At 37.3% G+C, this 27,749-nt stretch overlaps 1 protein-coding gene across 1 annotated transcript; it reads left to right on the top strand.

Moving 5' to 3' along the window:
• Positions 1-113: 113 nt before the first annotated feature.
• On the top strand, positions 114-27,749 carry PPP1CB (protein phosphatase 1 catalytic subunit beta; the record flags this gene model as incomplete). The annotated part of the gene is made up of 8 exons (XM_084235833.1): positions 114-165; positions 14,547-14,678; positions 16,378-16,608; positions 18,632-18,736; positions 20,821-20,892; positions 22,524-22,675; positions 25,009-25,143; positions 27,645-27,749. 8 exons carry the CDS (start codon positions 114-116, stop codon positions 27,747-27,749), a joined length of 984 nt encoding a protein of 327 aa, XP_084091959.1.

The following is a 27,749-nucleotide window of genomic DNA, read 5'->3' on the forward strand; positions in this document are numbered from 1 at the left end:
CCGGAGCCGGGCGCGACGCGCGTGACTTGCAGGTGAGGGAGCGCGAGCGTCGCCGCGGCTGCGCGCCGAGAGCCCTTGTTCCCGCGGCCGGGAGGAGCGCTGCTGCCGACAAGATGGCGGACGGGGAGCTGAACGTGGACAGTCTCATCACCCGCCTGCTGGAGGGTGAGTGGGCGCGGCGGGCGGCGGGCCGCGGGGAGGGGGCGCCTCGGCCCCCGCCGCCGCCCGGGGGACCCCCCAATTGCCCGCCCCGACGCGGGCGGGCGGGCCGGGGCGGGGGGCGGCCCCGGGGGCGCGGGCGGGCCTGCGGGGACCCGCGCGGAGGCGCGCCGGCCGGGGGATTCGGGGGGCCCTGGCCGCGGGGGCGCGAGGCTGTGCGCCCCTGGAACGCGCGCCTGCCGGGCGCTCTTTGTGCCGGGCCCTGGGCTGCGGCGCGTTCTCGTCCCGGGAGTGGGTTTGGGGAAAACCTCCATGAAACGACTGTTTTCGGTCTGGTGCCCTGTGGTGCTGATGCGGTGCTGCGGGGCGAGGATAACGTTCGCTGGAGGGGAGCATCTCCAGGGCCTCGTTCTGCTTCAAATAAATAGTGAGATCCTTGGTGGAGCCCAAATACACGCTGGAATCATGAAGTCTGTGGACTCGTTGGCTCGCCCAGGGGTGAGCTTTCGAGGTTGAGGATTTTAACAGGTTGGAGCAGCATTTCATATCTTTACGAACTTAGTAAATGTCTGCTGTAAAAGCTGCTCGTGTTTGAAAGGTATTTACAAGCCTCTGCAGCTTTTGAAGTTTCCGGGCCCTTGTGTTTTATTGAAGAGTTTCATGCTGGGGAAGGGGAAGGAGAGATGGTGAAGCCGGAATGTTGTTGAAAGTTTCTCGCCATCTTCTGCCAGGGAGTTCCTCCACCCTAAAATTTGCACCATCACTAATTGTTTTGCGAGTGTGTAGAAAAGAAATGAAGCCTTTTTTTTTTTTTTTGAGTCTTCTGTCAGAAACTGTGGAATGATCGTACCTGCACTCATCTATTACTTGCTGTAGGTAGTGTTTACTGCAGTGAAGCAGTGTGTGCTTTTATTTGGAAAATCATCAAAGAAGGTTGTATGATAGGGGGGCACTAGTTCCTTTTTTCGACTTATGTGTCGCTGCTGTCCTCCTCAGTTCTGTGAACCTGTTGTGTAACGAAATACAGTTTATATTCTCCAGATATGAAAGCCGTAGGGCAGTCTGTCACTAAATTGAAAGCACGTTTACCAGGAACTCTATTTACCATTCCCTCTACTATCAAGTTATTCCTGGGAGGCCCCCTGGTGCCTGCAGTCAGTGTTCGCTGCTTAAGGCTTCGTGGACTTCAACAGATAGGCAGTCTTGCGGGTCTGTAAAACGTTTGCTTTGTGTTTTCTGCAGTCTAAGTGGGAAGTAGAGTTATTTACAAAATTTAGTATCTTGCTAACTTTGTAAAACACTTGGGCCCCCACCCCATTTTTATGTTGTTTCTTTAAATCTTTGCTTGTAGATGTAAATATTTTAAAAATCTTAGGCTGGCATCTCTGCCACTTCACTCCCCCCCTCCCATGTAGTTATATACTGTGTAAGCATAAACAGTAGCTTGATGTGTTTTCAAATGTTTGACCTGGAACCTTTTAAATTAGACAAGCTATGATTATAGATACTTCAGAAATTTAACTGGTGAGTTTTTCAAGGTTATTGGGGAAAAGGTATGGTGGGGAAGTATGCTAAGTGTGTGATTGCTTTGGGTGTGTGAATTCACATTAGATATTTGGTTCTGGTTGGACAGTCTTTTTTTTTCTTTCTTTCTTTTTTTTTTTTTTTTTTGGTGAGAAATCTAGTCCAGACACATTTTCCCTTTTTTTAATCGGCAGCGTTTACTGACCTTGTGTCAGGCATGAGGAATCCAAAGTTAAGACAGTCTCTTGATTCAAGGAACACCCAGTCTAAACGTAGTGATTTTCAAGCTTTTCAACTCTACTCCTCTGGGTAGAGTTATATTACTTTTCTTTTAATCCTCGGACATATATTTACTTTGATAGTGTTTCCCTAGGAGTCTCAAATTTTCCAGACTCCTTCCCGCTTCCAAAATCTAGACCCATTCAAAGACTTCCAAAACAGGCTTGGATTTTCTATTAAGTAATTATTTTCAGTCTTCAAAAAATTTTTTTTCTGGTCTGATTTTAAATATATATATTTGTTTACTAATAAAACATCAAAACACATAAAGCAAAATCTGTTAGGCAAGCAGAGCGGAATTGACAGAAACATAATTACAGTAGCAGATTTTATTATACTGCTCTCAGTCTGTGATAAAACAGAAAATAAATGAGCATGTGATTGAACTATTAATAAAAGAGAATAGATAATCTCAAAGTATGTACCCTATAGAGAATGTATGTTTTTCAAATATTCGCAAAACATTACCAATGATGGCGCTGATAAACACCATTTAAGTCTCTAAACCAGAAATTAGTCTGACTATACTTTTTGATATCTGGCACAGAGGAATTCTGAAAAAATGACAATAGCTTCAAAAAATGTAAAAACCTCAACTATTCAGAACTGCATATTAAAAATAATCTCCTAAATTACTATCTGTTCAAAGAAGATTGGAAATATAAGCAACAGATTATTTTGAAATGTTAGAAAAATAAATTAGTTTGAATAAATACAGCACTGCATACCCCCCCAAAAAAAATAAAGATTTTTCTTGTCTGGCTTTTTTTTTTTTTTTTTAAGAGTTTTTTATTTATGCATACAAGAGCTGGGGTGCAGGCCATAGATGCGGGGTGGGGGTGAGGGGGGAGAGGATTCACCAGAGACAGAGTGGGGAGCTGAACAGGCAGATGAAAAACACTGAAATACACTGTTGAGAGGAGCAGTGGGGCAGACAGGAGAGGTCTGTTGCACCATGTGGGTCACCTCCCTGACCGGGAATTGAGCTCTTGCTGCAGTGGCTGCCAGTAGCTTCATGGTGCTGCATCTTAACCCCTTGCACCACCAGAGAGGACCCTAGTCTGGCTTGATTTTCAGTGATGCACATGCTAATTAAATTTAACTCAGATTGAAGTGGTGGTATTTTGCAAAGCTGCCTAACATAATAGTTAGAGGTTGGGGTTTTTTGGGGGTGTTTGGTTGGAGTTTTTGCTGTGGTGGTTTTTTGGGGGGAGGGGAGTAAATGGACATACAAGTTAAATTTGGCCAGATTTTATATTTGGGGGAGAAGAACCTGTTCTCATTTAAAAATGTTAATTGTTCTACGTTTTTTCTTCCTTTTACTTTTTCGTTACGTTGAATTGCCAATCAGCTAGAACACATTTAGTAACTACATTTTATGATTTGCTTTGTATTTCTTTGCTAGATGAGTATATATCATTGATGTAATATTTTCACAGTGCCTTTAGAACTTTATTTTTTTTAAAAAGATTTATGTATTTATGCACACAAGAGCTGGGGTACAGGCCAGAGATGCAGGGGTGTGAGAGCATTCACCAGAGATAGAGTGGGGAACAGAATAGGCGGACTGACTGAACCACACTGCTGAGGGGAGCAGGGGCGAGACAGGAGAGGTCTGCCACGCCATGCGGGTTGCTCCCTGGCCAGCCGGGGATTGAACTCAGGGATGGAACTCCTGCTGCAGAGGCTGCGGATTGCTTCATAGTGCGGTGTTCAACCCCTTGCACCACCAGGGAGGCCCCTAAACTTTATTTTTATTGTTTGTTTGGATAGTGCATGTTCTGCCAGTAAGTCAAAGACATTTTCAATTTTATTCTCTGTAAAAGGATACCTTGTAGCTTATTGTAGTGTTCTTGACTACTTACTTAAATTGAAGCTAGTTCCTATGAATATCTTGGAAAATCCTGTTAAAAATCTTGACTTTGATGAATAATAAGCTAAGGAGTTCTAGGGTAGCAGTGGCAGGATAAAAGAATTATCAGGAGAACTTGATTAAAACTAAGTGTTGGATTATTTTGGAGGAGGTGGATCAGGATTAGTAGAATCTGATGTGTTAGAGAAGGGGATAGTGTGGAAAACTCTTTCCCTCTGACTTATAGTGCTAACTGTACCAACCTCAGTCTTGAGCCAAGTGTTTAAAAACTGGACTATACCATAATCAATATATGCTTATTTTATATATCATATTGTGCACGTATATCTATATACATATCATAGGTACATGTAAAACTGTACTTTGCTTATTTTTTTATCATAGTTAGCATTTTTTTAACGATTTATTTATGCATATAAGAACTGGGGTACAAGCCAGAGGTTTGGGGGGTGAGAGGATTCACCAGAGACAGAGAGAGGAACAGAACAGGCAGATGTACTGAAATACACTGCCGAGGGGAGCAGCGGGCAAGACAGATGAGGTCTGCTTCAACATGTGGGTAACTCCCTGGCTGGGGATCGAACTCCTGCTTAACCCCTTGCACCATCAGGAAAGTTCCCATAGTTAACATTCTTAACATCTGTGAAACAGAAGTAGAACAGAAAAAAATCCAAGTCCACTCATAATTCTATGATCAAGATAACTTGTTGAAATTTTGTTCATAAAGTTAGCATCATTAGAATACTGTTTATCTATCTTAGTAGTACGTCATGATTTTTTTTTTTCCCTTGTCGTTGAAAGTTTGGCCAAAAGATATTTATTGGGTGATGGAAAGTTTTCTTAGGTTTTTTTTGAAACTTTACAACAGAGCTAAGCTTGAATATTAGAACGTGGATTGTAGAATATTAGCATTATATAAACTTCCATGGCAAAAAAATTTTAATTTTTTGGCCTACAAATAATAGTTGCATGCTCTTCTTACTTTGTGTTTAAAACTGTTTTCCGCTTAACATTAATCTGTCAGATGTCTGAAGATGTGTGTGGAATTGCTATAGATCATTTATTGTGTAGCTCCCTTTCTTGTTGATCATATACTCTTAAAATATAGTTAAGCTGACAGACTTAGCAGATAGGAAGCTTTCCTCTTATTTGTCCTTTTGGAGTTCAAAAAGGAGTGAGTTTGAACAATGAAATAGAGTCCTGAAACACCATTAAAGCCCTCCCTTTTAAATAACAGTTTTGTTGAGATATAATTGGCATACCACACAATTACCTATTTGAAGTGTATAATTCAGTGGTTTTTAGTATATTCAGAGTTGAGTAGCCATCACCACAGTCAACTTTAGAACTTTTTCACCAACATTTTCAGAAAATCCCTTTTCTCATTAGATACTACCTTTCCCCTTAAGGTCGTGTCGTCCCCCTGTCCCCGTCTCCCCCCCCCCCACCCCCCCACAACCACTAATCTACTTTCTGTTTCTATGGCTTTGCCTGTTATGGCCATTCTATCTAATTGACATAATTCAATACATGATCTTTGTTATGGGCTAATGTTTTTTCAAGATTCACTCATGTTCTAGCAGTATCAAAGCTTCACTTTTTTTTTTTTAACTTCACTACTTTTATAGCTGAATAATATCCCATTTTATGAATATACCACATTTGGTTTATCCATTTATCACTTGATTGGGCATTTGAGTTGTTTCTCCTTTTTGGTTATTGTGCATAATGTTACTGTGAGTGTGTACAAGTTTTTGTGAGTATGTGTTTTCAATCCCCTTCAGTATATAACTAGGAGTGGAATTGTTGGGTCATATAATTATTTATTGTCAATTGTTTTCTTTGAAGTGACACACTGTTCATTTTCAAGAGTGTTTAATATCTAAGTGTGTATAGTAGTTTTTCTCAGTTGTACTTTCCAGTAAAAAAAAAGGTATCCTGTGTAAAAAAGTGGCTAGCAGGTTGGAACTAATAGAGGTTTGTGTTTTTTTCTTTGAGATAATCATATTGGGCATGCAGCAGAATGTTTTATGACTACTTTCCATTTCATTGATGTTGGAGGCGGCCACCCCGCGTAGTGAGCAGAAGGGCCTTGACCCACATGAGTCTTGGAGGAAAACCTCTTGAGTGACAGGACTTGGTGTTGAGAGCCTGGAAAGTGACCTACATGGAGGCAGCCTTCTACATTTCCACAGTCTGAGAATAACAAAATGGAGAGACCCTGCGCAGTGAGCAGAAGGGCCTTGACCCAAGTCTTTAAGGCATGTAAAAACACATGCATCTCAGAGGAAAACCTCTGGGTGACAGGACATGGTGTTGAGAGCCTGGAAGTGACCTGCGTCCATCTCCACAGTTTGAGAATAACAAAAATAATGAGCGAACTTCCCAGGCTCTGGCTAGGGGGCGATAAGATTATGTGTGTGAGAACTAACCACCTGGTACCCTACTGTCTGAAGTAAATAGATAATAGTAGGAAAATAGACTAATCATTCATACATGTTATTATATGGTATGCTTTGATGTTACACCTGCTACAATTAAAATAGTATATAATGAGCACTAAGACAATAAAGATTTACTGCATGCTGGACATGACAGTCCCCCATGTCTGATTTCCCTCCCCGCCGTGTCCCAGGTTCGGACTCACTAAAAGTCCACAGTCATACAGAACATTCAAAAGATATACTCAACAGTCAGGATTTAATCAAATTGTTTTTGTTGATTCATCAGGGCATTCTCAAGTAAAACTGGACTTTCTGTGTGTTCCCTTTTTTTCTTTTTTTAAAGATTTATTTGTTCATACAAGAGCTGGGGTATAGGACAGAGGTGTGGGGTAGGGGGGTGAGAGGATTCACCAGAGACAGAGTGGGGAGCAGGGCAGGCAGATCTATTGAAATACACTGCTGAGGGGAGCAGCGGGCCAGACAGGAGAGGTTTGCTGTACCATGTGGGTCGCCTCCCTGGCTGGGGATTGAATTCGTGCTGTAGTGGCTGCTTATTGCTTCATAGTGCTGACCCTCAACCCCATGTGCCATCAGGGAGGCCCCCTTTCTGTGTGTTTCACTAATTGCATGGCAGTGAACACCACCAGTGATCAGTATAGTTTGGCACCACTGATTTTGGCCTAAGTTGCAGCAATTTTACCCACCATTACTTTTATACCATGCAGATGTCAACATAATGAAGAGGGATCATGCTCTGAGAATGGTAGAACTAGCTTACTCTTTCCTCTAGTCATGAAATGTCTAGCCCTTATCTATATCTGTTGTCTTACTCTTATTATCTGTTTGCTTACCAGTATATGTGAAGTGACTTTTTAACTGAAAGAGAATTCATTATACCTTTGAGAATTGTTTTTTCCAAACAGATTTAAGATAAATTGTAATTATGGCAGGCAGCTGCCTAATTCTTTAATTTGAAACCAAAAGTCCACATTTGAGCCAATTGTAAAATTTTTACTTTTTGTTGCTTACAGGTGTTTAATACGGCAGAATTGCCATTTCTTCATACAGAAAATTTTTGAGAAATTTGGATTTACATTAACTTTGCTGTCCATTAGTATGTAACCTTAAGTGAATCTTTTTTTATTGGTAGTAAAGATTCCTAATATTTGATGGGACAGATGTGATCGAATTCAGTCCTGCCCCATTCCCAGGCCTGCCTGTCCCCCTCTCTTCTTCCCCCTCACCCCATCCTTTTCTTTTAGAGCAGGTGTTTATTAGTAACTTCTTGCTAGAGAAAATAGCTGATGATTATTGAGGTATGAAATTTATTATACACACACCACAGACACAGACATACCTTATATCATTAACAATTGAAAGACTAACCTACATTGGCAAAGTTTTTACACAAATATTAAATTTTAAATGTAGTGGGCCTCCCCAGTGGCGCAGCGGTTGAGCGCTGGGTTGCGAAGCTGCCCGCAGCCTCTGCAGCGCCGGTTCGATCCCCGGCTGCTCCCCGGCCACCGGAGGAGGGTCCAGCATGGTGCGCAGACCTCTCCTGCCACTCGCTGCTCCCCTCAGCAGTGTACTTCGTCAGTCTGCCTGCTCTGCTCTCCCCTCTGGCTCTGGTGAATTCTATCACCCTCCCGTGCTTCTGACTGTACCCAGTGCTTGTATAAATAAATAATTAAAAAATTTAAATGTAGTGATTATACTTTTTTGGTAATCACGAGAATGGAATTCTTTGAGGACAAGATAATTTGCTTAATTGAGGTTCACAGTATGCTCTATCAAAATAAATTGTAACTGTTTATCTGCTAATCCTGCTCTATGAGGTTTTATATATTTTATATTGGGAGATGTTTTTTATGATACAAATAAATACTGCCAAATATGGATATCAGTCAACAAGTGTGATTTTGAATAAGCATGTTCATCATTTGAAAAGACATTTATAGAGTTGTTACAATGTGGGTTCCAGTGCAGGGTTAAGTGTGAAGGGTTAACTATGAAGTTTTCAGCTTCATAGTTAATGGATTTTTTTTTTTTTTTTTGGTTAATGGATTTTTGATCAGGTTTGCACTTGCATTGAGATCTGATGCTGCTGAAGCTGTAGTTTGAGCTTAGAGAATATATATCCATTGCAAATTGTGTGGGAATGAAGATCTCACTTGTTTTACCTTTTGACAGCACTAGAAGTGTGTATCTCAACTTAAATGTGTGCTAGTGATTCAGGCTGCATTTAGTTGTCACAGTGACTTACCACAATATACATTTCATGCATAGGAATTTTTTGCCTTATACTAGGTTGGAAAACAGCAGGTTAGTGGCAAAATCTAATTTATAAAAATATAAATAGTAATGAGAATGATTCTTCTCATTCTGAAAAATTTTAATATTAACCCTGAGCTAAAAAACTGTTAACAATAAAACTTCCTTACTACTAAACCACGCAGTGTAGTATGGCAAGTCAAATTGTTCAGCCTTACTTCTGACAAATAACTCATTTGCTACACAATGAGTAACAAGTTCATGAGAGCTAATGAAGTTAGTGATTGATACCACTGGTTCAGTAATACATGGTAGGTTATTTTTTCATTGAGCAGATTTTGAACATTTTAAATTTTCATAAGCTTTGTAAAATTGTCCAACTAAGTCTTTTTCTGTTCCATGTGAATTTTTACCATCTGTATTTGTAACATGGCCTAGCATATTCTACTTCAGGTTGTACTAAATCACTTTTTCCCCCTTCAGCTTCTGTGCAGATATCTTGCCTATAACTGTTCAGCAAAGACTATTCATAGAAACTAACTCTTCGGTTGTTTCAAATTAGGTGTTGGATTATTTAATAGGCAACGTTAAGTATTGGTAACATCTGTGAACTTATAAAAAGTCAAGGAAAACCACCCAAAATCATGGTTTTTTAAAATTGCTTATTTTACCTTGTTCCTTATGTCCTCCTCAATTCTTCAAGAACTGTTTTTACAGAAAGTTTATCATCTCAGGACATACTCTTTTGGCTTTTCCAATCAAATGAGATTAGTAAATGACTTTACTCGAGTAGCTAACACAAGAGCCACTTGGAAATTTCTTTTGCAGCCTCATTTTGGTTTTATGAGGAAATTCTATTGTGATGGAATTCCATTTTGAAATTAAAATTTTTCAAGCTGTTATTCCTGTGAATTGGTTATGTTAAGATTTTATTACTTTTTATGCATACAAGAACTGGAGTACAGGCCAGAGGTGTGGGGGGTGAGAGGATTCACCAGAGACAGAGTGGGGAGCAGAACAGGCAGAACTACTGAAATACACTGCTGAGGGGAGCAGCAAGTGAGACAGTAGAGGTCTGCTGCACCATGTGGATCAGCTCTCTAGTCAGGTATCAAACTCAGGCCACAGTGGCTGGCAATAGCTTGATAGTGCTGAGACTTTAACCCCTGAGCCACCAGGGAGGCCCAACATTGTATTCTTTTAACACAGCTATAATGTCATAAACGCAGTGCCTTAAATCCACTACATTTATAGTCCACTTCTCTTGCTTTGACATGCTGAACATACACTGATTATAAACAGCAGTAAGAAAGACACGACACTATTGAGTTAAATACAAGACACTATTGAGTTATAACTGCATCTCTGCAGTTTGTAATACAATTTACAGTATGAAGAGAAGCATTGTGAAGGGATGAGAGTGCCTTCTGTGGTCTGTAGCTACTAGTCATCTCTGCCATTGTAGAGTAAAAGAGTTCAGGGATACACAAGTAAGTGTGCTTGTGTTCCAGTAAACTTTACTTTTGGGCACTGAAATTTGAATTCCATCTAATTTTTATGTGTCACAAAGTATTGTGTTCTTCCCCTCAGCTATTTTTTTGGTGTGAAAATTATTCTTAATTCACATGTTACACAAAAATTGGCCTTGCACCCAATTTGTCTGTTGGACTAGAGTATTTTTCTTTTATGATGTAAATATGATTGTGTGGGAAGATTATCTTCAAAGGAGTCAGGAAACCATGGTGTTCCTACTAAAGTTGTGTGACTGATTCAGTCGTATAAAATATGGGGTTAGGGCCCAAAGTGTCCATTCCTTTTTATATAATCATCTGGGGTTTTTGTGTACATATCCAATAATATTAATATGTACATATCCATTAATATTAAATGTCACCATGACATTGTTGAAAAACAATCAGCTTGGGAAATTTTTGAAGGTTTTGATCTTTGAGAGAAGGGAAGGGCACAACATGGTCTCTACAGTCACTCTGGCTTTTTTCCTGGAGACACAGATTAATGGACCCCAAACAAAAAGAGACAGTCTTGCTGGACCAAAGAGGAGAAAATAAAGTCTGGGGCTGCTAAAGTGGTTGAAATTTTAAGTCTAAGGGAACACACTCTCATCTCAACAAAGGATGCATTTGGAATATATAAAATTTCTGATGAATTAACAGAAAAAAAGACAATCCAGATTTAAAGAATATACAGACTTAAAACGAACTTTGCAATTAAAAAGTAAAAATCAAAATCAACAAGCAACTATAAACCAGAGACACACTACAGGATGGGGGAGGAGGGAGTAGGATCAAAACAAGGGGGGTGGGAATTGTATGGAGACAGTAACCAAGATGAAAATGCATACATTGTGCAAAAATGAAAAATGATGTAAAAAATGTATAAAATAAAAAAATAGGGATAAAAAAAAAATAGCTAAGTGGCCTATTGAGTGTATGAAAAAGTGCTCAACAAGAGCCAGAAAATGCAACTTAAAATCTCTTTTTTTTTTTCCAGACCTCCCTGGTGGCGCAGCAGATTGAGCGCAGCGCTGTGAAGCTGTCCGCAGCCTCTACAGCGCGGGTTCGATTCCCAGCCGGCCAGGAAGATTCCCACATGGTGCCACAGACCTCTTCTGCAGCGCCCGCTGCTCCCTTCAGCAGTGTATTTCAGTCCTTCTGCCTGTTCTGCTCCCTTATGTGTCTGTGGTGAATTCTTTAACTTGCCCACACCTCTGGCCTGTACCCCAGTGCTTGTATAAATAAATAAATCTTTAAAAAAAAAATCTTTTTTCCCCAAAGATTTATTTATTCATTCATACAAGAGCTGGGGTATAGGCCAGTGGTGTGGGGGCAGTGGGAGGGGTATGTGTGAGAAAGGGCTCACCAGAGACAGAGCGGGGAGCAGAACAGGTACATCTACTGAAATACACTGCTGAGGGGAGCAGCGGGTGAGACAGGAAAGGTCTTCTGTGCCATATGGGTCAGCTCCCTGGCAGCCAGGGGAATTGAACTCATGCTGCAGTGGCTGGTGATAGCTTGATAGCACTGTTTTGAATCCTGCGCCACCAGGGAGGCCCATAACTTAAAATCTTAATGAGTACTACTATATACCCAACAAAATGACTAAAAAGAGTAATGATAGTGTTGGCATAGATGTAGAACAACATCATTAGTGGAATTGTAAATTGGTATGCCAATTTTGGGAAATTGGTGGTATTTACTTATTAAAATGAAGCCTTCCTTGTGACCCAGCAATTCTACTCCTATGTTATATTTAACCCCAAGGAAATATAAATGAATATTCATAGCATTGGTAATAATCCCAAGCTGGAAATGACCTAAATAGAATACATAAAAAGTTACGATTTATTCATATTACTTTAGTTGGCTGTCTAACACAGTAGCATGGATGAATCTCACGTGAAACAATGAACAAAAGAATATATATTATATACTGCTACTAAAAATTCAAAAATGTGATTATACTGAAAGATAAATGGTAACCATGGACATGCAGAACTGCTGGAATTAAAACCTGGGCTTTGTGATCTTATGCAAGATGGTTAATCTCTATCATTGTACAGTGAAGACAATAACTTCCCTTTCTTATTCGTGGGATATAAAAATACTTAAATGAGGTTATATGAAATTGCTTTGCACCTAGTAAATTATGCAGTTACAGTATCTTCATTATCCATTAAGACACTTGGATCTAGGCTCATATACCCAAATTCTGGAATCCCTCATGGGCGTTGTGATAGTGATCTAGTTTCCCTGTGTAACAGATTGTCCCAACTTCTCTTTTTAAGATGACTGGGAAATTTGTAGTGCTCTCGGAAAACTGGGACTACTAGGAGTGCCTTTAAGGAAAGACAACTGGGGCTGCCCTGAGCCCAGTCCTCCCAGACGTTGAGCTAAATCATTACTAGGATTTGGTCACTTGACAGAGGCTCACGTTAGAAGTTTTGCCTTTTTTAATTGCATTTCATCAACTTTTAAAGATGTAATTGATTATGAAATGCATTGTTTTATGTGCCACAAAGGAGCAGGGAGCAAACTACCAACTACAATTGTAAGAAATTACTGCTCACAAAGTGTGTCAGAGCTTCAGAGATACTAATGGGTAAAAGTGTTCATTTTAGAACCAAAGAAATGTAAGAGATTTTGCGTGGTATGTTTTTGGTAACATATAAATTGGCTTATAAATTGAATAACTTTTTGTTCTATAAAAATATTAGAGTACACATACTCAGGAGCACAGACTTAAACAGATGTACTATTTATGAAGACAAGAGCCAAAGTATTTTGCTTGTCTTGTTCATTTTGTCCCCCCTTAAACTAAAACAGATTGGTATTGGATGCATTGGTGGTATACCTGTACTTGTGACCATCATTTCCCACTTCCAAAACTAATGCCAGAATTAAAACTTATTCCTATTATAGGGATTTGAAGCTAAACCAATATTTTTTAGATACTTAGTGAAAGGCACAGTTAGGGGTGTGTCTCTCTTTTTTTTTCTTTTTCTTTTGGTCTGTATCCATGGGAAATAGGTAATTGACCTTTGAGGGCTAATGTAGAGCTGTGCTAAGTTCCCATAATGCAAGCAATTTGGATCATTGTTTTGAATTTTAGGGATAGTTTCAATAACTATCATTTTTGAAAAATCTGAATAAGGCACATACCAACATTATGTCTCTTCTTTGCTACTTTTATATATCTGTATTAATGGAACTTGGAATGGCTTTTGCATGTGGAGGTGTTTTTTTAAAGATATACTTATTTATGCATACAAGAACTGGAGTACAGACCAGAGGTATGGGAGGGTGAGAGGATTCACCAGAGACAGAGTGGGGAGCAGAACAGGCAGACTGACTGAAATACACTGCTGAGGAGAGCAGCGGGCGAGTCAGGGGAGGTCTTCTGCGCCATGTGGGGGCAGCTCCTTGGCCAGGGATATAATTTGTGCTGCAATGACTGCAGATAGCTCCATGGTGCTGCGACTTAAACCCTTTGCGCCACCAGGGAGGCCCCCCCCTTCCCCCCCCCCCCAAATAAGCCTATCTCCTTGACCTGGCAAAGGAATCATAGCCTCTTTCAGCAAGAAATGTCTGGACTTAATTGTAAATGGAAGTTGTGCGGTTATATAGAAGTAGAGTCTGTATTTTCCTTTTTAAATGCCATTTCAGTCAAGATTAAATGTCAGCTAGCAGTAATTTAAAGATTAAAGAGAAAGGGCCAGTGGAAAAGGTAATAATGAGAGAAAATGATTACAAGTTTAGTTCAGTAGTGCAAATAAGGAACTCCCCATGCATCATTCCTCCTCACTTCATCCCAGAAGTTATTGAGAAGCATATTAATTAAAGGATTTCATTGTTCATTCATATGAAAACTGCTTTGCTCCATCAAAATAGCTTTTGGCGTTTTTAATACCCTTTAGTGAACATAGTGCAATAAAATTTATTAAATATCTGGCACCTTTTCCAATGTGTTTTGATCAGAAAATGGAGGAAGTAGTTGCTAAAATTGTTAGTACCACTCATAGTATTCTAAGAAAGTGTGTGAAGCAAATCACCTACTGAAAACTACTTTTTGTCTAGTCTCCCTTTCTTCATAGACATTGGTTCTTCATGGTGGTTTGTCTATTATGTCCTCCTAAATGCAAGATTTTGCTGGGAGACTAGGCCAGAGACTCAGGGGTGCTGTTCTTCAAACTTTTTTGGTTCTCTTGAGCTGCTAAACCTCAGGTTGACTAGTGGAGAGCAAAGAAGAGGCCAGCATTTCCATGGCAAGAACCTTGAGCTGCATCATCAGGAACCAGCAATGATGGAGACAGAGAGAACCCAACCTTACTGTTAGCAGTAGGATACAGCAGCATCTATGGTTGTTTGCTGCCTATGTAACTTCCGATCTTCAAAATATGGACATAACTCTTTTTTAAGGATTATTATTTTATGAATGAATTTCAGAGAGCTGACTTTTATTCATTGTTTACTCAGTACGAGGATGTCGTCCAGGAAAGATTGTGCAGATGACTGAAGCAGAGGTTCGGGGCTTATGTATCAAGTCTCGGGAGATCTTCCTCAGCCAGCCTATTCTTTTAGAGTTGGAAGCACCGCTGAAAATTTGTGGTATGTAACTGGGTAAAATTGGATACAGTATTTCAAATCATGATATAGAGAAAACAGTTTTGTATAAAAGAAAATTGATGGGTTTTATGTATAAAATTAAATAAAATTGAAACTTGGTAAAATGACAAGATGAGGAAATATTTACTATATATACAGCAGGAAATATATATATTTACTATATATACAGCTATTCAAACCATATAAACAGGTCTTTAAAAAAAAGACAATAAAATAGAAAAATAGCAAAAAGTAAAATAGAGCAAATCTTAAATCACTAGTGATAAGTGAAATGCAAATTAAACCTCAAACTATTCATGGGGAGGCATGTCAAAAATTGATAATCTGGTGTTGTTAAGATGTGGAAATTGGGCATTCTAATGCAATGATTAGGAAAAAACAAGTATACAATTTTGAGGGTGAATGTGGCAATACTTGTGTTCTTACAAATTTTTACTGGTCATTTTAATTTATTTTGATTATATAGCTTTGCAATTTGTATCTGTTCCTCTAAGTGTATTAGTTGTTTTTAACCAAAAGCAATAACTTTCACCTTAATTTGAGCAATCACGTTGTTATAGCCAGAAAACTTGTTGCACAGAAAGCATTTCTCTCTAGTTCACATAACAACAGGAAGTGGTATAAATAATGCATCACTGATTGTTGGTTTTAAAGTACAGCTTTTTGTTATAGTGGTTATTAGTGTTCATGACATAGCTTTGATAGACTTAACCATCAGTTTTGCACATTTAAGTATTATTTGCTTTATGCAAAAGTGCTCATTCTCCTGCATGTTTCTTAGTGATCCACATTCACAGCATGTAACATGGAGGTGCATAATATGTTCTTTCAACACTTTTTTTCCTTCATGTGCTTTGTGCTCCTTTGTATAGTATCTAGCAAAAAAGATACATTAGTAAAGTAAATATTAAATAATTAGCTTGGCGTATCACCTTTAAGAGGTTGCAGTTTGGAATTTTGTAGAAATGATCTATAATATAATTTAAATGAAACATTAAGATTAAAATTATTTTAATTCTTTGCAAGGTACGTGTTAAAATTCATTAATATAGAAATAATTTGAAGGTAATAGAAGTTATTTGTATTAAATACTTACAAATCATTGCTATTTGGTGTAACAAAGTGACCTAAGTTAAAATACCAGATAATAAGCATAACTGTACTTGTTATCCATTGTTGTATAACAAATTACCCCAAACTTTGCATCTTAAAAACATTAATGTACCATCTCAGTTTCTGTGGGTTCGAAATTTGGACACAGCTTAGATGGATCCTGCGGTTCTGGGTCTCTCATGAGGCTGCAGTCAGGATGTCATCTGGGGCTGCAGTCATCTCAAGGTTTAGCGGCAAGGATTCAGTTCTTTACGTGTCAGTGATCTGAGGCCTCAGTTCCTAGCAAGCTATTGGCCAGAGGCCTCCTTTGCCATGTGTATTACTTCATATGGCATCTGGCTTCATTATTAAGCAAGCGAGAGGGCAAGCAAGATGAAAGCCACAATCTTTTATAATTAATCTCAGAAATGACAGCACATCTCACTTTTGTTCTATTTGTTAGAAGCAAGTTATTAACTATAGCTCACACTCAGAAGAAGATTACATAAGCATATAAACATTGCAGTCATTTCGTAGAAACTTAACCACATTAACCAAATTTTCTAAAACTGACTTTTTCTACTTCTAGGAGATATTCATGGACAGTATACAGATTTACTGCGATTATTTGAATATGGAGGTTTCCCACCAGAAGCCAACTATCTTTTCTTAGGAGATTATGTGGACAGAGGAAAGCAATCTTTGGAAACCATTTGTTTGCTATTGGCTTATAAAATCAAATATCCAGAGAACTTCTTTCTCTTAAGAGGAAACCATGAGTGTGCTAGCATTAATCGCATTTATGGATTCTATGATGAATGTAAGTAAAAATAAAAAACACTTTTAATGATGGAAAGATTCCATAATTTTTCCATTCTGAGTTCCTTTGATTCAGATTTTTTTTCCAAATATGACCTAATAAGCGTAGGCCTTTAATGGAAGAGAAACCCGAAACTAGGAAACATGTTACCACTTGTACTGGTTTGGGGAATTCTGGTCTTGTTTCAGGTTAACTGTAGCTTATTCAGCTGAAAGACCCTCTTATAATCAGTTTACCTAATAAAAACATATAGGCAAAACAACTCATTTATATAAACAGTAGCTTCTGGCTTTCTAATATACATTAAGGTTTTAGCATTCTTGTGCTGTAAAATAGGAACTCTTACTGGCCCTGTGTCACAAAAAATACTGAAAAGTTCTGTGCAGTTATTTAAAAGTTAATTATTAGGGTTTTAGTCTATGTTCTAAGTATCACTACTTACCACACTACATTTTAATTTCGTCTGTTACTTTTGTTAGAGTATAAGAATGAATTATGTTTGGGAGCCTCCCCTGGTGGCGCAGCGGTTGAGAGCTGGGCTGCGAGGCTGCCCGCAGCCTCTGCAGCGCCAGTTTGTTCCCCGGCCGCCAGCAAGGGTCCCACCAAAAAAAAAAAAAAAAAAAAAAGAATGAATTATGTTTGGTTACTTGCAGTTAAAATCAATTTCACTGATTTTCTGATTGAATTTTTAAGTGCTGAATTCTGCATTTAGTATCTGTTTTTGCTTTTTTCCATCCTTAAATATGGTAGCGCCCTGTTCACACTCATACATCCTTGATTTTGTATAGTCATACATTTGACAAATATGACAAATAGTCATTTATTTGACAATATTTGAGAACTGGTATGTGCTGGTCACTATCCTAAACTCTGGGAATGCAGCAGCACATAAGAGGGAGAATCTCTGTTCTTATGGAGCTTATGTTGTAATTGGGATGATTTTATATTGCATTTTACATTGCATCTTTGTTTCTGACTTGTGTAAATCAGACCAGAAGACAGTTGTATGTAGAACTATAGTGTCCTGTTACTAAATCTGAAATAGAGGTATATGCTTTTTTTTTTATCCTTAATAAAGTTATTTTATTAAACTTCTCTATTTAGCACAAAGAAAACATTTTTTCATTAATGGTTCCAAAATTTCTTTAATGATATTTTGACAGTAATTTCAAATGGAGTCACATTCATATGCATACATAGATATGATTATTAAAACACACACACAATTATTACTAGTTGAATCTATATCTGAGGTAGCAAGGAAAGAAAAGGAACTGCCTTCGTCTGGATTCTTCAGCCAAGAGATATATTCTTAAGGGGTAAATATGGACTTGAATATCTTTGAGGATGGAAATGACATAGAATGAAATAATATATAGGAGGGCAGCTTGTAAACATTAAGAGGCAGGTTATATCAAAAGCATAGGAAATTAGTGCTTGTACCTTTGATCCCTTCCCCGGGTTAATTCTGGCAACTTTTTGCCAAATTCAGGAAAATTGACTTAAAAGTTAAACATAATTTGAGACTGTATGTTGTAACCCTTCATGCTGGGCCACAAGAAAATTAGAGCTTTTGTGTTTCTATTTATACTTGCTGTAGAGCCAAGTTGTAATTCACTCAAGTGATTACCAGTTAAGCACTTGAAAAATCTCCTTTCTTGGCAGTAAGTTTATGCTGTTACTCAACGTGTCAGAGTTCAGAGGCACTTCTTTCATTTATGCTTCTTTAGCTAGCTGTTAGGTTATTTCAGAGTTGCTATGTTATAGTGGTCTTAAAAGACAAACTTGTTTGATGTACTTGTTTCATAAAACACCTAGCACAACTTTGAAGTCTTTGTAATAACTTTACTGAAGTTACTGAATGTTGTTTATGTTCATTATTTTTTTTAATATACAAGTAACATTACAGAAAAAAAGAAGTGCTAGGTAAACGTAAAAAAGAAATCATTTCTAGTGCTGTGACTTTGAGATAACTAACGAGAACAGGTTTAGATTTATTCTGTTTGTTTCTTGTCCTTTATAGGCAAACGAAGATTTAATATTAAATTGTGGAAGACCTTTACTGATTGTTTTAACTGTCTGCCTATAGCTGCCATTGTGGATGAGAAGATCTTCTGTTGTCATGGAGGTAGATTAGTAAATTTGCCTCATGAGTTTTTCTTATTCTTCCATTATTTAGAAAAGACAAATTAAGATGATATGGGAAAGCAAAATGGTGTTTGTGTGAAAACCCAAATGTTTAAAGCTTTTAAACATGAATGAATTCTCAAATTTATTACGTATAATGAAAAATGAAAATTTAGTACTTGTTTTTGAAGAATTTCACATGAGGGGCATAACCAGAGTTTTGTTCAAGAAAAATGGCTTTCCTTTGCCTCAGTTTTAACAGAAATAGATACCTACTTTAGTAAAAATGAGAGAATCGTTATTATTGTTCCAGGTATAATTTAGTTTAATATTCTCACATGCCAAGAATTTAGACTTTATTTAATTAATATGCCTCCTTTCATCCTAAAATTGAGTTTGGTAGATTGATAAGTTATTATTGTGAAATAGTCTTGACTATGTAAAAGCTCATTTGAAAGACTTACTTAACATGTGTCTAGCGTTAGCCATGAAAATATGTAGATTCTATATGATTTGTCTGTCTTGAGGAATTTTAAAACCTGGCCCAAATGAAATGTCAGGTACATACCGGAGAATGATGGGATTGGATTCTAGAAACTTGACTGCTGCACACAGAGGTTTGTTGAATGGTTTAATAACCATTATGGGAAAGTGTGACCCTGTTCCCCTAAATCATACACAGTATTGTAAGCCAGTGTTACTTCAATTAAATAAATATATGCAACCATATTGGGGTTTTGTACAAGGAAGTAACTTAATGAAAATACTATAAGGAAAAGTTTTCATCAATATGCAGGAAGAATTTAGGGAAAATGCTAGAAAGATATATGCACTTGTCTGAACTGAGGTAATAAATGGCTTATCACTTGATAGAATATAACTCACTATTAATTGAAACAGCTTGTAGTAGATACTAAACATATATATATAAGAAATTGTAGTTTTGCACATTAGTATAGCTAAGAATAGCAATGTAGTGATATAAAATTTGAATATTTAGCTTCATTCTTTATGATGATATTTGGATTATCTACCAAGATTACAAAGTATTTTCATATTCTGTTTTTTGCTTTATGTTATTCCTGATCAACAGTTCTGCTTTCATAAAGACAGTGAGTGTGTTGGAGTGAGATGTAGAGAGAAGTATATTAACTTGGAAGTAAAAATGTTTAAAATTAGTTGATAAAAAGTGGCAAAAGCAGTAGTAAGGATTGGAATTATGTTCCTTTGAAAGGCAGGAAATAGTTGGAAAGAGCAGTAGGACTTCTTTCCTTGAAAATATTTTCGAAATTAAAGGGTATTTAATTCCCGTGGTGGGAAAAAGTGGAGGTGACCTAGTCATAATTTTCTTTTACGGCAGAGTGGGGTTTTATTTAGCAATTCAATATATGTTAAAGATAACATTAAAGGGAACACTTTTAATTTTTTAAAAGATTTATATATGTATACAAGAACTGGGATGTAGGCCAGAGGTGCTTGGGGGGTTGGATGAGAGGATTAACCAAAGAGTGGTGAACAGAACAAGCAGATCTATTAAAATATGCTGCTAAGGGGAGCAGCGGGTGAAACAGGGGAGGTCTCCTTCCTTCATGTGGGTTAGCTCCCTGGCTGGCTGGGGATCAAACTCATGCTGCAGTGGCTGGAGATAGCTTGATAGCACTGTATCTTTAAGCCCTGTGCCACCAGGGAGGCCCAGGGAACACTTTCACATAGGGGTTAAAGAGATTTTGTTTTTAAAAATATATATTATTTATTTATTTATACAAGCACTGGGTACAGTCAGAAGCGCGGGAGGGTGAGAGAATTCACCAGAGCCAGAGCGGGGAGCAGAGCAGGCAGAAGGACCGAAGTACACTGCTGAGGGGAGCAGCGGGCAGCAGGAGAGGTCTGCACACCTTGTGGGACCCTCCTCCGGTGGCCGGGGAGCAGCCAGGAATCGAACCAACGCTGCAGAGGCTGCGGGCAGCCTCGCAACCCAGCGCTCAACCGCTGCGCTACCGGGGAGCACTACTTTTAATGCTTTCTTATTTATTTGAGTGACAGAAAATTTTTCAGATCTCAGTACCACACTCTTTTTATTTATAGGACTGTCACCAGACCTGCAGTCTATGGAGCAGATTCGGAGAATTATGAGACCCACTGATGTTCCTGATACAGGTTAAGTATATAGAGAAGTTTATTGCTTTATGTAAAATGTTGGGATATTTGAGCTTTATCTATGGTGGAAGTAGGATTTGTTGATATAAAAATAGTAGAGGGTTTTTTTTTGATAGTCTACAAGCTAACTGCAAATGATTTACAGTAATGTAAAATGTTTTACTTGGCACTAATTATTCACCAAAACTCAGAACTCTAAAATTTTGTATCTAATCATCATAATTGTTCTTTTTAGTTTGATTTATTTATACAAGAACTGGGGTGTAAGCCAGAGGTACAGGGGGTGAGAGGATTTACCAGAGAGAGTGGGGAGCAGAACAGGCAGACTGACTAAAATACACTGCTGAGCGGAGCAGCGGGTGAGCCATGAGAGGTCTGCTGTGCTATGTGGGTTGCTCCCTGGCTGGCCGGGAATTGAACTCCTGCTGTAGTGCCTGGCAGTACTTGATAGCGCTGTCTTTAATGCCTGTGCCACCAGGGAGGCCCCAATAATTGATTGTTCTGTCAAACTTACTTGTCACAGAAGATGTTCATTGATTCCCCTTACCTTTCCTATCTTTCTAAATGCCCTTATTCATAACAACATTGCTTATGTCCTTCAAAGACTTGTTAAAAATTCATGAAGCGGGCAATCTTGTGTCAAGACTGCCCCCCTATAGCTATGCATGTACCCCTTTTTCTTTTTCTTAATAAACCTTCCCTTTTAAAATGGAAAAAAAAGAATTAGCTCAAGCGTTTTGTCATTGAAATCTTGGACAAGGATATAGTTATCTTCCTTTAAATTATCTGGTAGTTATCTGTTACTTTCTTCATCATCGGTACTTAAGGTTTTGAAGAGCTGTTTAAGCTCTAGAGATGTCAGTTTTATACCATTTTATGTGGAAAAAATCGACTACTCACACTTTCACTGTAATCCTTAGATAAGTCAGAACAAAGCAAGTTCCAATTGAAGATAATACACTGTTTATTACTAATGAACCTAATGTGATTTTATAGATAAATGCAAGCACATTTATCACTATATTTTATTCATTTTATTCATAGAGTACTAGTATATATAGTAAAGGATGTACTAATGATGGCAGTCATATAATAATGCTGTGAAATCCTGTGAATTGAATGCAGTCCAGCTCTGTTTCCCCAGTTCAGCTTTTAGACAACTGATTCTAAAGTTTATATAGGAGAAGGATTGAAAATGAAAAATCTAGTGTATTATTGGCTCGGGGATAAATGACAAACTAATGGAATAGACTACAGTGGCCAGAAACAGACATTGAGATGACTCTGTGAGGAAAGAATGAACTATTGAGGGAATGCTGCTGAATCAGTTGGTTATCCAAGTGGAGAACCTGTATTCAAAAGCCGAATAGCCCTTTCCAAATACTGTGTGCTCGGTGTACCACACATATTTCCTATAATGGGAAAGTACTGTCTTAGGAAGCCTGACGAGATTGTATGGTCACTTACACAGAGAGTAGCTAAGTTCTGTGGATTGGGATGCTAGGGAGCCAAGCGATTGTAGTGTTTCATTAAAGGGTAAGAGGGCAGGAGACAAATTGAAAGTGATATAGATATACTTTATTTTTAAAACTTTGTTTTTTTCATTGCTTTGGTCTTTTTTTCCTTCAAAGGTTTGCTGTGTGATTTGCTGTGGTCTGACCCAGATAAGGATGTACAGGGCTGGGGAGAAAATGATCGTGGTGTTTCCTTCACCTTTGGAGCTGATGTAGTCAGTAAATTTCTGAATCGTCATGATTTAGACTTGATTTGTCGAGCTCACCAGGTATGAAATATAAAAACTCTTGGGTATTTTATGGTATTTTAACTTAGCATAAGTGCATTCCTTGTTTATGAGGAAGCAAGAAAGGTAATTATATAAGGATAGCAGAAGGAGAGATAAATGAAGCCTTTGAGCTCATAATTAACAATCTAATGACTTGTTAGCCTTTTCTCACCTCTAAGGGGAAATGTTTCAGAATATATATTTGCAGTACACTGCAATGCTAACAATATTTTCAGTATTTGAAACTTTCTGGAAATATTTTATCTGTTTTAATAGGATGTTTCTAAGTGATAACATAAATTCTGCGGCTATTGATAAAAACAAATGACATTGTAAGAAGACACATTTTTGAGTTGGGGGAATTTGATTATAGACTAGGTATTAGATATCAAGAAGTCATTGTTAATTGTTTCAGCTGTTTCAACAATGATATTGTTAATATAAGAAGAATGTCCATATTTTTCAGAAATGCACCCAGGTATGTAGAGGTAAGATCATATGTCTAGGATTTACTTTAAAATATACCAACAGAGAAACGGGTGGGAGGCTCAAACAAAACAAACATAACGAACTCTGGTAATCACTGATTTTTATCATAAGAGTACGTTCACAGTATAAGGATTTTCTTTTTATATATCTTCTGCCACTACTCAATTGTACACCCTTTAAGGGGGGAGGGGAGACTGTGACTTGTTGACTTTAGAATATCTTCTGCCTTCTAGAACTAGCATGTATTTTTTCTATGTTGAATAAATGAACAGAAGCTTGTTTTAATGATTTAATATATCATGTTCTCTAAAACATACCTGGTATAAAAGACATTGTGTATTTTAAGATTCATGGCTTTTTTTGGTCTGTTAAAGCAAAATTTATTACACGTAGTATATGCTTTCCCACAATATTTCCCTTTTCTCTGGGGTTTCACTCCCCACGATAGTTAACTACGTCTACTTCTTTATGTGATTTTATGTTGACTGGTCTCATTTTCTGCCTGTTTATCAGGCAGAATTTTCTAATTTAGTTAAAATGAAGTCATGTTCCCAGATCCCTTGCTTTTGGCAAATTTTTCTTTTAATCAGTAAACATTGTCTTTATGATTTTGATAATTAGAGTATTTTTTCCATAGATAACAAGTAGAGTTGCTAGGTTTCCTAATAAAATACTGATAATTAATTTTTTCAGCTGTAGTTCCATTCGCTGGTCTTTGCAAAATAGATGATTTTTGAAAGGTTACTAAGATAACTCCTCCAAAACTCTATTCTGTTTATTTTCTGACATGATATCTCTAAAATCATGAGCCTTAGTGATGAGAAGCAACACAAAACTATACTTCCTTTAAAAATTAAACTGTTTTTAGTAATAAAGGTGTAAATGAATGAACAAGTGAATAAACAAAAAGTCCTAAGTACTGAATCCAATCACTTTGCCTAATTTGAATAGATAGGGTGAACACTTTAACAGAAAAATTTAATATCAAAAATCTACATGAGATAATTATAACAGTAGCATGTACCTGGTTCTCAAGTAGGAATTACCAAAAACAGGTGAATGATTAGGAAAGTGCTTATATTAGGAAGTATTATAGGATAGTTTTGCTTAATCAGAGGATGCCTAGTCAAAGAATAGCTCCCTTACTATAAGTAAATAAATAAAATATTTACATGTCATTGCCTACCTCCAATTTGTATCATTAAAGAGCAAATTGAATCATTCACGAAATGACAATGTATTCTAGAAATCATAATCATTAAGGAATAGAATTATACATATAAAAATTAAATCTGCATGTAGTTTTTTTTAGGATCTATGTAAATGAAGTGCAACTAAAGAAGTTTTCAATGTGTACTTGCGTAAAACTAATAGAAAATTAGAAAATAAAATTTGCCACACTGTCTCATATTGGTCTGGTATTATTCACTCAATTAAAGATTTTATAATCTCCCTATAGATACTATACCTATTCGCATATTTTGATTCAGTCTCAAGAAGAGACTTGGAAATGGTTTTTAATGATTTTTAAATGATTTTTAAACTTTTTAGTAGTAATTTATCTAATTTATGCTAAATCCTTGCCATTATAGAAAAGGCACACTGATTTTAATATTCTAAGCAAGCAAAGTTTGAAATAAAATTTGAACAATTCAGTTTTAATAAAAATAAAAAATGAACAAGTCATGTAAAATATATATATAAGTAAATTTAAAGAAAAGAATAAAAACCAAGCTAACAAACCAGCCTTTTTTTTTTTGAGATTTTTGTCATATTAAATTAGTATAGATGATTAAAAATTACATATAAGGAATTGTTTTTTCTTTTGACATTTCCTTTAACAGGTGGTGGAAGATGGATATGAATTTTTTGCTAAACGACAATTGGTAACCCTATTTTCAGCCCCAAATTACTGTGGCGAGTTTGATAATGCTGGTGGAATGATGAGTGTGGATGAGACTTTGATGTGTTCATTTCAGGTATGATAAATAGAAAGTTACAACTGGAAGTCCAGCCAGAACTATTGCCAGAATTTTTATTTCAGATTCTGTTCTTTCTTTGAGCAATTGTAGATTTATTCAGAAGTGATTATACTCATAGACTCTTAGAGAATTCACTTTTCATTCACAAAGGTTTTAGCCTTTTTGGAATATATCAAATACTAGGTTCTTCTGGCACCTAAGTCATGTTGGTCATTCTTTGATGCAGATGTATAAATAATTAAATCTCTGTATGACTCCTTGGATAGTGTCACCTACTAAAAGGATGAATTTGATGAACAATTTAGTTTTTTTTCCCCTTTCACACAATGAATGCATAGCACAGATGTTGAGAAAAAAGTTACAAATTCAGAGGAAAAGAGTATTTATATAAGAAAAAACTTCAAATAAATGTAAAGTACCCTGGCCTCCCCTGGTGGTGCAGTTGGTTGAGCGCAGCGCTGTGAAGCTGTCTGCAGCCTCTGCAGCGCAGGTTCAATCCTGGCTGGCCGGCAAGAATCCCACATAGCGCGGCAGACCTCTCCTGTCTTGCCCGCTGCTCCCCTCAGCAGTGTATTTCGTCAGTCTGCCTGTTCTGTTCCCCACTCTGTCTCTGGTGAATCCTCTTACCTTCTTGCGCATCTGACCTGTACCCTGGTTCTTGTATGCATGAATAAATAAATCTTTAATAAATAAATAAATGTAAAGTGCCCATTTGTATATACAGAAACACATTTTTCTTTTAAAGATTTATTTTTATTTATTTATTTATTTTATTTATGCAAGCACTGGGTACAGTCAGAAGCGTGGGAGGGTGAGAGAATTCACCAGAGCCAGAGCGGGGAGCAGAGCAGGCAGAAGGACTGAAGTACACTGCTGAGGGGAGCAGCGGGCCACAGGAGGGGTCTGCATGTCATGTGGGACCCTCCTCCAGTGGCAGGGGAGCAGCTGGGGATCGAACCGGCGCTGCAGAGGCTGCGGGCAGCTTCGCAACCCAACGCTCAACCGCTGCGCCACCAGAGAGGCCCAGAAACACATTTTTCAAGGAGACCAATTTTAGCTTTTAGTGTGCTGCCTACAAATCATTCTGTTCATAGAATAAACAACTTCAACACTTTGTTTTTGCAAAGATTATTTAGATCCCTAAAATACACTTTTTAATTCCCATTCCTCATTCCTTTTATTGTATTATACTGTTTAGTGCAATTCAGTGGTAAATAATTGATTTATTTCTAATTTAAGGATAGTAACAAGATCTTACCATTCATCATTTGATGATGGTGAAGTTGGGTTAATCTTTTTTCATTAAGGTACTCTATGGTCTTCTGAATAGTTCTAAGAAATGTTTCATAAATCTTTTAAAGCATTTTTTGCCTAAATTTTGAGATTTTTCTTTTGTGTAAATCTTTAATATTTTAATGAGTTTAAGTTAGAGCTCTCTCTGCATCCATCAGTAAATATCATTAAAAACTATAAGGTAACAAGCATTGATGTAGATGTGAAGATATTATAACCTAAATACACAGATGAGGCAAATGTAAAACAGTGCAGCTGCTTTGGAAAACAATTTCCAAAAACCTTCCTCAAAAGTTAAAACATAACAGCTTCTGTATAACAGCAATTCCACATAACAGCAATTCCACTCCTGGGTATTTACCCTAAAGATTTGAAAGCAGGTACTCAAATATATGTATATGTATATTTATAGCAACATTATTCATACTAGCCAAAAAGGTGGCAACAACGCAAATGAACATTTGAAGTACTGATGCATGCCAAACATGCATGAATATCAAAAACGTCTCAGTGAAATAAGCCAGCTACTGAAACCACATGATGTGTGGCTTAATTGATGTGAAATAACCAGAATAGGCAGGTCAATAGAGAAAAAGTAAATTAGTGATTGCTGGGAGTTGAAGGTGCTTAAGAAGTAGAAAGCAGAAATGAGTAATGATAGTTCATGGAAATAAAGCTTCATTTTGGAATACCAAAAACCTAAAAACATTTATAGTATTGGTTGTACAGCTGTTAACATGCTGAAATTCACCAGCTTTTACACTTTAAATGTCATATGTAGAATATATCAGTAAATTTTTTTTTTAAGATCTACTTAACACATAAAGTCTGAAAAATTTGTGTCTTGGATACTCTGCTAAGTAAATATGGAGAGAACTATGAGAACCTACTGAATAGTTCTTTTGACTTATTAGTGTTCTTTCCTCACCAGAGATACATTAATTTGAAAAAAAGAAAATGGTTTAAATCAGGGATTAGGGAGTTGACAAGATTCACAATGTACTAAACCTTTTGTTACTAAATTATCAGTGAAATGATACATAATAGCAATATTCAGGCATTCTGACATTTAGTTATTCAGTGTGAGAAATGCTTTACAGAACTAGTTTGTCATTTATTAAAAAACCCACTATTGTAACAATTTTCTCAAGTTTACTGCACCTGAAAGAATAACATTTTTGTTAATAAATTATTTACTTTTTAAGATATTGAAACCATCTGAAAAGAAAGCTAAATACCAGTATGGTGGACTGAATTCAGGACGTCCTGTCACTCCACCTCGAACAGCTAATCCACCGAAGAAAAGGTGA

Source organism: Talpa europaea (assembly GCF_964194135.1).
Source record: "Talpa europaea genome assembly, chromosome: 6".
NCBI lineage: Eukaryota > Metazoa > Chordata > Mammalia > Eulipotyphla > Talpidae > Talpa > Talpa europaea.